Source organism: Silurus meridionalis, chromosome 11, assembly GCF_014805685.1.
Source record: "Silurus meridionalis isolate SWU-2019-XX chromosome 11, ASM1480568v1, whole genome shotgun sequence".
Lineage (NCBI taxonomy): Eukaryota > Metazoa > Chordata > Actinopteri > Siluriformes > Siluridae > Silurus > Silurus meridionalis.
In genome coordinates, this window is record NC_060894.1 from 22,780,001 (window position 1) to 22,789,855 (window position 9,855).

A 9,855-nucleotide genomic window follows, 5' to 3' on the forward strand; every position below is an offset into this window, starting at 1 on the left:
GCCGAGCGGCAAGGAGAAAAGTAAAGAGATGAACAACAAACTGGCTGAGGCGAAAGAGTAAACACCACCGCACTTCTCCTCTCACTTCTTTTCCTTCTCTTCCTCCATACAGCCGCCAGGCTGGACCAATCAGCTAAGAGCTTTTCACTCAACTCAACTCTTCCTTCACTGTAGTGCTCTTCCTTTCTTCTGCACTCATCTCTTATATCTCCTTCCTGTCCTTCTTTCACTCTCTCTCTTTATAACACGCACCTCCTGATTTCGCGAATGACGATGTCCCTGGGTCAAAAAGGGCGGGGCTTAGATTACATAAAACATAAGCTAATAATAAGACATATATTCCTTCTAAATCTTCTATCTATTAACTGAAGTAATCTTCTCATGAACGATTCTAGCAGGAGAGCAAAATATTACATTATTGTCATTTTGTAAATTATAATATTGTTAAATATTGTTATAGTAATATAATTCAAAGCAACCTGTTAACAAAGTTTGTGATTGGTAAACAAGATTTGATTTAAGCTCCACCCCTTCTGACTCAGGTACATGATAAAATCTAGACGTGTGTGTGTGTTTCTCTCTCTCTCTCTCTTTCTCTCTCTCTCTCGTTCCCCTGTAATGATAAAATGTAAAACGCCCCTTTCATTATGCAACCACTCATCATTTGCATTCGCCTCAGCTCCGCCCACCTGACCCATCCCACCTCGTCCCGCACCCGCCTCTCCCTCGCTCCTCGTCTCTGGTGGCGAGTTTCCATGGCAACCACTTCTCCGGTTGGTCCATGGATGGTACCAATGACGCTGACGGTGGGCCTCTGCTAAAACGGCTAATGGAATGCACTCACACGCTGAGTTTATCGGAGGAACTCGGACTCCTCCGCAGCATGAACCCTAAACCAGACATCTCCATCCCTCCCTCAAATACTACTACAACTCCAACCAAACGACACACACCCTGCGATAAACGTGTGCATCCTCCATGCCTGCTTGTGCTCTGTGTCTGTGTGTCTGTGTGTGTGTGTGTGTGTGTGTGTGTGTGTGTGTGTGTGTGTGTGTGTGTGTGTGTGTCTGTCTGTCTGTCTGAGCACATGTCTCTGGCTGTGTCTTAAATCATCTACTCCATCCTATTGCACTATTAACACACAAAGAGAGGAAGTCTACACTCGCTTTTGGCTTACACTGAAAAATTACTATTTTACTGAAAATTAAAAAAAATACAATATTTAATTATTATTTTATTTAATAAATGATTTGTCATTTACTTATAGTATGATCGTAGCTAATTGCTCAGCTAGCTAAACAGTAAATCATGCTAATCCAGATAAGCGGTAATCTTTGTGTCACATCAGATAGCTAGCAAGCGTTTAATACCGTCCCGTCGTAGCTATTAGCTAGGTGGCGTCGCTGAGGAAACACTGTGTGGTGTGCCTGCTAACCTGCTGTTTCTTGTTAGAGCTGAACATTCCTGCTGTTGTTCTGAAGTGTGTAGTGTGAGTGTGTAGTGTGAGTGTGTAGTGTGAGTGTAGTGTGAGTGTGTAGTGTGAGTGTGTAGTGTCAGTGTGGTGTGAGTGTGTAGTGTGAGTGTGTAGCGTGAGTGTGTAGTGTCAGTGTAGTGTGAGTGTGTAGTGTGAGTGTGTAGTGTGTGTATGTAATGTGTAGTGTGAGTGTAGTGTGTGTAGTGAGTGTAGTGTGAGTGTGTAGTGTGAATGTGAGTGTGTAGTGTGAGTGTGTAGTGTGTGTGTAGTGTGAGTGTGTAGTGTGGTGTGTAGTGTGAGTGTAGTGTGAGTGTGTAGGTGAGTGTGTAGTGTGAGTGAGTGTAGTGTGAGTGTGTAGTGTGTGTATGTAATGTGTAGTGTGAGTGTAGTGTGTAGTGTGAGTGTAGTGTGAGTGTGTAGTGTGAATGTGAGTGTGTAGTGAGTGTGTAGTGTGTGTGTAGTGAGTGTGAGTGTGGTGTGAGTGTGTAGTGTGTAGTGTGTGTATGTAATGTGTAGTGTGAGGTAGTGTGAGTGTAGTGTGAGTGTGTAGTGTGAGTGTAGTGTGAATGTAGTGTGAGTGTGTAGTGTGAGTGTAGTGAATGTGAGTGTGTGAGTGTAGTGTGAGTGTGTAGTGTGAGTGTGTAGTGTAAATGTGGTGTGAGTGTGTAGTGAGTGTAGTGTGAGGTGTAGTGTGAGTGTGTGTGTGTGTGTAGTGTGTGTGTGTGTGAGTGTGTAGTGTAGTGTAGTGTGTAGTGTGAGTGAGTGTAGTGTGAATGTGAGTGTGTGAGTGTGTAGTGTGAGTGTGTAGTGTGAATGTGAGTGTGTGTGTAGTGTGAGTGTGTAGTGTGAGTGTGTAGTGCACAGTGCGCGATCTGAGAAATGTTTATTTGTTTATTACGACCATAAAAGGAGGAATTAGAAGAAGTCCAGCTCCTGTGTGATGTTTCCTCTGGACACCGGGGCATGTGTCGAGTTATACAGAAATACATTTGGGGTGGGTCACTGTTGCCATAGTAACCAACTAGATGAAAAGAATGTAATGGTGCATTGTGGGATGTGTTGTGGATGTGTCTTTTGGGGTTTAGTGTAGATTAGATATTGGATTACAGCTCTGTGAGTGTTTTAGTGATGAATGAAGTCATATTTCACACACACACACACACACACACACACACACACACACACACACACAGCACTCCTTTGATGGGATGTTGGATGTTGCAGCTTTTCAGATTTCAAACTGAGTTTATTTATTATTAATCATTTTTAATGTGATACTGCTCCTTACATCATCCCCCTGTTTTTCTCCTTTTCATTCCCCTCCTCCTCCCGATCATTCTTCTTGTTTACCTCCTCCTCTTTTTCCTCCTCCTCCTCCTCTTCTACCGTCTCATCCTTCTTGTTCTTCTCCTTTTTGCTCCTTTATCTCCTTATTCTTCTTATCCAAGTTCTTTAACTTCTTCTCTGCGTCTTCTTCCTAATTCTTTCTGTTCTCTTCATCCTCTTCCTTGTCATTGTTCTCCTTAATTTTTTCCTTTTGGTTTTTGGTTGCCCTCCTTCCAGCTCTCCTCTTTCTGCCTTTCTATCAGCTGCTCTAGGGTTTAACACACACACACACACACACACACACACACACACACACACACTCAGGGTAGATGATTGTGCTGAATGATCATTCACTATGGATTTACAACCTTAGCATTTTGTCTGAAGTGTGTGTGTGTGTGTGTGTGTGTGTGTGTGTGTGTGTGTGTGTGTGTGTGTGTGTGTGTGTGGCATTCCCTCTCCTGTCTCTGTTCTTGAACATGGTTAGGGATTTAATGTCACTTCCTCTTCTTCATGTTCTGTTGGTGTGATTGCAGTAACTCACTTCCCAGATTAAGTCAAGTCACTGCAGAACAGTCGGCTCCGCCCCGGTATTCCTCTTTATGGATTTTTTGAATGATTTTTGGAAAGCTGTGGGATTTGTTGTAAAGAAGGCCTCTTCACACTGACGTGCTTTTACTATAAACATGTGTAACTAAACTGGCCGCTAGTTTAAGGTCTATATTATAGTTTTGCTAACAATGTGAAGGTCAGTGTGAAGGTGAAATGTAGCACGTGATTATTTTGCACTTCTGATCCTCGGTGTGAATTGGCCTTCGGAAATTTGTGGGCGGGAAATTTTCAGAAAGTTTTCAGACTTTGTTGCATTTCATTAACATTCGGAAGTTTGCTATTAGCGTTAGCATTAGCACAGATCCATGTTGGTGTTGAGTAGACGGAGACAGGTCGTGGTCTAGACGAGGGGTCAGAAGTGCTCATTACACTACTCCTGCTTATTACTGGTGCTATTTTAACTTCTCGCTCCATTCAGACGAGTTTCGGAGCAGCCATGAAACCTGTGATCATGTGACCTGTAATTTTGCCTGCTGATGATTATAGAAAATATTGCTAATAAACGCGAAACACAGAAGCCAAAGTGTCTCACTTTGTTTTTGTTTGAGAGGCGGGAGGGTCCCCTTTCTCTCTCTCCCTCTCTCTCCCCCTCTCTCTCTCTCCCTCTCTCTCTCTCTCTCTCTCTCCCTCTCTCTCTCCCTCTCTGTCTTTTGTCCTCTTCATTCTAACTTCTCCTCCCTCTCTTCATCTGTCATCTTTCCCCCCTTGTTTTTTACATTATCCCCCTTCCATCATCCTATCTCCATGTCCTGTTGTCTATTACTCCCTCCTTTTCATCATTGCCCTTCTTCATGTTCTATATTATTCCTTTTTCCTCACTTCTCCTAATTTCTCCTCTTTTACATTTACATTTACAGCATTTAGCAGACTTCCTTATCCAGAGCGACGAACAAAAGTGCTTTGAGTCTCTAGTATAGAATAAATCTACACTGTACACAAGATTACACACTTAATATAAATATAACTCTGGAATTCTACAAACTTGGAAAGTGCTAATTTAAGTGTTTCAGGAAGATGAAGGTCTTCAGTCGTCGCTTGAAGATAGTCAGGGACTCTGCTGTTCGGACATCTAGGGGAAGTTCATTCCACCACCTCAGTGCCAGAACAGAGAAGAGCCTTGAAGTGTACTTACCTCTCATTCTGAGAGAAGGAGGTACCAGTGGAGCAGTGCTGGAGGATCTCAGACAGCGTGGTGCAGTGCGAGATGTGATGAGGTCTCTGAGGTAAGTTGGTGCTGGTCCATTTTTGGCCTTGTAGGCAAGCATCAGTGTTTTGAATCCGATACGTGCAGCTACTGGAAGCCAGTGAAGGAGCAGCAGTGGGGTGGTGTGGGAGAACTTGGGCAGATTGAACACAAGTTACGCAGCTGCGTTTTGGATCATTAAAGTGAATGAATAGCGTTCGCAGGAAGACCTGCCAGCAGAGAGCTGCAGTAGTACAGTCTCAAAATCACAAGAGACTGAAGAAGAACCTGGGCAGCCTGTGTGGACAGAAACAGTAAAGAAGAAATCTCCAAAAACGAGCAACATTACAACATGTGAGGAGAAGAACAGTTGATTGTCCATAGTTACCCCGAGGGTACGAGCAGTTGCTGAAGAGGAGAGCAGAGAGTCATAAAGAGATATTCTGAGATCTTGACCTCGAGATTAATCATCTGGGATGACCAGCAGTTCTGTTTTGCTGTTTTAGTTGATGATCACTCATCTATGAAGATGTCTCTCACGCATGCCGAGATCCGAGCAGAAGCTGTGGTATCTGAGGGAGGGATTTTCCTAATCGGTCTTCATTTTCAGTTCTTCTGCATACTTCTGTCGTTTAAACCACATCCATCCATTTACCATTTCACATCTCTCTCTTCTCCCTCATCCGTCTCTTCCCCTCATACCATTCTATTCTATCATCTGTCCATCATCTCTCCATTCTCTCTTATCCCCCCTCTTCCCCATTATCCCCTCTTTCTCATCTTTTTCCCCACTTTTCCTCTCTTCTCTATCCCTCTCTTCCCATAATTCCTATCTTTCATCATCCCTCTCTTCAACCTTATCACTCTGTTTGCTCATGTCTCGCTTCCACCTCATCCATTTCTTCCCCAATATTTATGCCTTTATTCCTCTCATCTCTCTCTTCTCCATCATTCCTCTGTCCCCTTAACCTTCTATTCCCCATCACCTATCTCCTAACTTTATCCCCCCTTTTTCTTTTCCCCATCATCCCACTCTTTCCACCTCATCCTCTCTTTTCCTTCATCCCACTCTTTCCCCACAATCCCACTCTTTCCCTCATCCTCTTTCCCGGAGCATGGAGGGATTGGGAGTAAACGGTAGGTGAACCCTAGTGTGTGTGTGTGTGTGTGTGTGTGTGTGTGTGTGTGTGTGTGTGTTTCTGTCCGTGTTGATTGTCTTGTGTTGTATATATATATATATATATATATATATATATATATATATATATATATATATATATATATATATATGTGTGTGTGTGTGTGTGTGTGTGTGTGTGTGTGTGTGTGTGTGTGTGTGTGTGTGTGTGTGTGTGTGTGTGTGTGTGTTGTATATGTGTGTTGTGTGTTGTGTGTGTGTGTGTATGTGTGTTGTATATGTGTGTTGTGTGTTGTATATGTGTGTTGTGTGTGTTGTATATGTGTGTGTGTGTTGTGTGTATGTGTTTTGTATATGTGTGTTGTGTGTTGTATATGTGTGTATGTTTGTTGTATATGTGTGTGTGTGTGTTGTGTGTTGTGTGTATGTGTTGTATATGTGTGTTGTGTGTGTGTGTGTGTTGTATATGTGTGTTGTATATGTGTGTTGTATATGTGTGTTGTGTGTGTTGTATATGTGTGTTGTATATGTGTGTTGTGTGTGTATATGTGTGTTGTGTGTGTATATATGTGTATATGTGTGTTGTATATATGTGTGTTGTATATGTGTGTTATTATATGTGTGTTGTATATGTGTATATGTGTATATGTGTGTTGTGTGTGTTGTATATGTGTATGTGTGTGTTGTATATGTGTGTTGTATGTGTGTGTTGTGTGTGTTGTGTGTTGTATATGTGTGTTGTATATGTGTTGTATATGTGTGTTGTTGTGTGTTGTATATGTGTGTTGTATATGTGTGTTGTGTGTGTTGTATATGTGTGTTGTGTGTGTTGTATATATGTGTATTATATATGTGTATATGTATATGTGTATTGTGTGTTGTATATGTGTGTTGTGTTGTATATGTTGTATATGTGTATATATATGTGTGTTATGTGTGTTGTATATGTGTGTGTGTGTATGTGTTGTATATGTTGTGTGTGTTGTGTGTGTTGTATGTGTGTGTTGTATATGTGTGTTGTGTGTGTTGTGTGTGTTGTATATGTGTTGTGTGTGTTGTATATGTGTGTTGTATATGTATGTGTGTGTTGTATATGTGTGTTGTGTGTATATGTGTTGTATATGTGTGTTGTGTGTGTTGTATATGTGTGTGTGTGTATATATGTATATGTGTGTATATATGTGTTGTGTGTGTTGTATATGTGTGTTGTGTGTGTTGTATATATATGTGTTGTGTGTGTATGTATATGTGTGTATGTGTGTGTATATGTGTGTATGTGTGTGTTGTATATGTGTATTGTATATGTGTATATGTGTATATATATATGTATGTGTGTATATATGTGTATATGTGTGTTGTGTATATGTGTTGTATGTGTGTGTGTGTGTATGTGTTGTGTGTGTTATATATGTGTGTTGTATATATATATTATATGTGTTGTATATGTTGTATATGTGTGTTGTGTGTGTATATATGTGTATATATATATGTGTGTTGTGTGTGTTGTATATGTGTGTGTTGTATATGTGTGTGTGTGTGTTGTATATGTGTATATGTGTGTTGTGTGTTGTATGTGTGTGTATATGTGTGTTGTTGTGTGTTGTGTGTATGTGTGTATATGTGTGTTGTATATGTGTGTTGTGTGTGTTGTGTGTGTTGTATATGTGTGTTGTGTGTGTTGTATATGTGTGTTGTATATGTGTATTGTGTGTTGTATATGTGTGTTGTGTGTTGTATATGTGTGTTGTATATGTGTTGTGTGTGTTGTATATGTGTGTTGTGTGTGTTGTATATGTGTTGTATATGTGTGTTGTGTGTGTTGTATATGTGTGTTGTGTGTGTTGTGTGTGTTGTATATGTGTGTTGTGTGTGTTGTATATGTGTGTTGTATATGTGTGTTGTGTGTGTGTGTGTTGTGTGTGTTGTATATGTGTGTTGTATATGTGTGTTGTGTGTGTTGTGTGTGACTCCATATGAAAGAGAACTCCAGTAAAGCAGAGTCAGCCAGTAATTAAATATATAAAACACACCACTGTTTCTGTCGTCTGTAACTCAGGCATCTTTTTACACACCGTCTCATTGCTGAATCTGATATATCGTCCAAGTCACTGTCTGATGGATCCCATTAAGATATACAGAGCTGATGAATGATCTCCAGCGTGATCCTTCAGAAAATCTCAGCAATATGTACAGGTACAGTAAAGGATGCTAGTGGTGTTCCAGTCACAGAGTGAATGTTAGAGCAGGATTACTCCAGGTCAGGTGATGATGATGATGATGATGATAATGATGATGATGATGTCATGACCTCCGTCATTCGCGTGTGTATCTGCATTTGTTCGTGATGTTGTGAGAAGTCTGCTGTAGCTAATCCGTTGCGATGTTTCTCGTCTCGTCTTGTTATTTTTTGTTTTTTTTTATAAGGCTGGTGTTGAAACAGCAGCACTACATTCAGCTCTGTCAGCCAATCCGAGATATCGGGTGGGTGCAGACGCTAAAGCAACACCTGTGGCGCTGCGCTCTACCTGACCCCAGGTAAACACACACCTGAGACAACGCACAGCCTGTCATTAACCCTTTACACACAGAAAGCACACTTCAGAACAGCAGTGATGCATGTGAGGCAACACATCGTCTGATACATTCCACTGAAATTATCAGACGTGTCTGATATATCGTCTGATACATCATTTGATACATTTTACTGTGATCATCCAATATTTTTGATATATCTGATACATTATCTGATATATTTCATGGGGATTATCCAATATGTTTGACACTTCATCTGATGCATTTAAATGTGATTATCCAATGTTAGATGTATCTGATATATCTGATATATTTCCTGATTCATTCCACTGCAATTATCAAATATGTGATATATTGTCTGATACATTATCTAATTTATCTCACTGTGATATCAGATATATCTAATATGTTGTCTGATACACAGTCTGATCAAATTTACTGTAATTATCTTATATATCTGATCTATCATTTGATGTGGTGTATCTGAATATCTCCCTATATTAGTGATTTATATGAATCTCTCTCTCTCTCTCTCTCTCTCTCTCTCTCTCTCTCTCTCTCTCTCACTCTCTCTCTCTCTCTTCTCTCTCTCTCTCTCTCTCTCACTCTCTCTCTCTCTCTCTCTCTCACTCTCTCTCTCTCTCTCTCTCTCTCTCACCTCTCTCTCTCTCTCTCTCTCTCTCTCTCTCTCTCTCTCTCTCTCTCTCTCTCTCTCTCTCTTCTCTCTCTCTCTCTCTCTCTCTCTCTCACTCTCTCTCTCTCTCTCTCTCTCTCTCTCTCTCTCTCACTCACTCTCTCTCTCTCTTTCTCTCTCTTTTCATCCTAATCCTAGTGAATTAGAATCTCCGTTTGGACGAGTCAGTGATTTTTATTCTTCTGGGACGTCTGGAGCAGAACAGGAGCCACAGGAAACTCGGAGCAAAGCTGTAGTTCGCTTCGCCCCTGACGTTAAATACTGACAGACAGACAAACAGACAGACAAACAGAAACATGTAATACCCACTATTTAGCAATGTTTTAAATTTATGGCAATATATCTATACTTTTTATTTAAAAAAGCTCTCTGATTTATTTTGATGATCAATATTTACACACACACACACACACACACACACACACACACACACACACACACACACACACCCTTCACTTGCTTCTCGTCGACACACTTTTCTCCCACTGGACGTTATCCCTCAGCTGATTAGGATGTGTAAGAGGAGTGAGATGTATACAGAGAGAAACTGAAGCACATGTTATGAATATTACTGTACTGTATGTATATAATCTGTAATAAACCTGATTCTGATGTAGTATATTATAATTCTCACTCCACAGCTTCCATGTAAAACACTTTCCTTCCAGCGCAGACTGTTCTCGCAATGGTGCTAAGAGTTTTCAGTCCACCGCGTCCATGCTCGAGTGTAGTATCACAGAGAGAGAGAGAGAGAGAGAGAGAGAGAGAGAGAGAGAGATGCCATGAACACCATGAAGTGCTTCCTTACTGTACATCATCACTGTATTAAAATTCATCCTGTGAATAAAGGCAGTGAAATGAGCAAGTGATCTATGAGTCCTGCTTTCAGTCATGTC

General features: G+C 40.9%; 1 protein-coding gene across 2 annotated transcripts in view; it reads left to right on the forward strand.

Moving 5' to 3' along the window:
• Positions 1-9,820, forward strand: part of map6a (microtubule-associated protein 6a) — a 15,182-nt gene extending 5,362 nt beyond the window's left edge. Inside the window, exons 3-6 of one of the 2 annotated variants that reach the window (XM_046861497.1) lie at positions 1-57; positions 8,158-8,268; positions 9,098-9,257; positions 9,601-9,820. The exon at positions 1-57 is cut by the window's left edge and continues 155 nt beyond it. In XM_046861497.1, the coding sequence (XP_046717453.1) occupies positions 1-57; positions 8,158-8,268; positions 9,098-9,224 (295 nt within the window). In that variant the 3' untranslated portion in view covers positions 9,225-9,257; positions 9,601-9,820. Of the gene's footprint in view, positions 58-8,157; positions 8,269-9,097 lie in introns of both variants that reach the window. The other variant, XM_046861496.1, reaches the window with a different exon arrangement.
• The last annotated feature ends 35 nt before the right edge of the window (positions 9,821-9,855 follow it).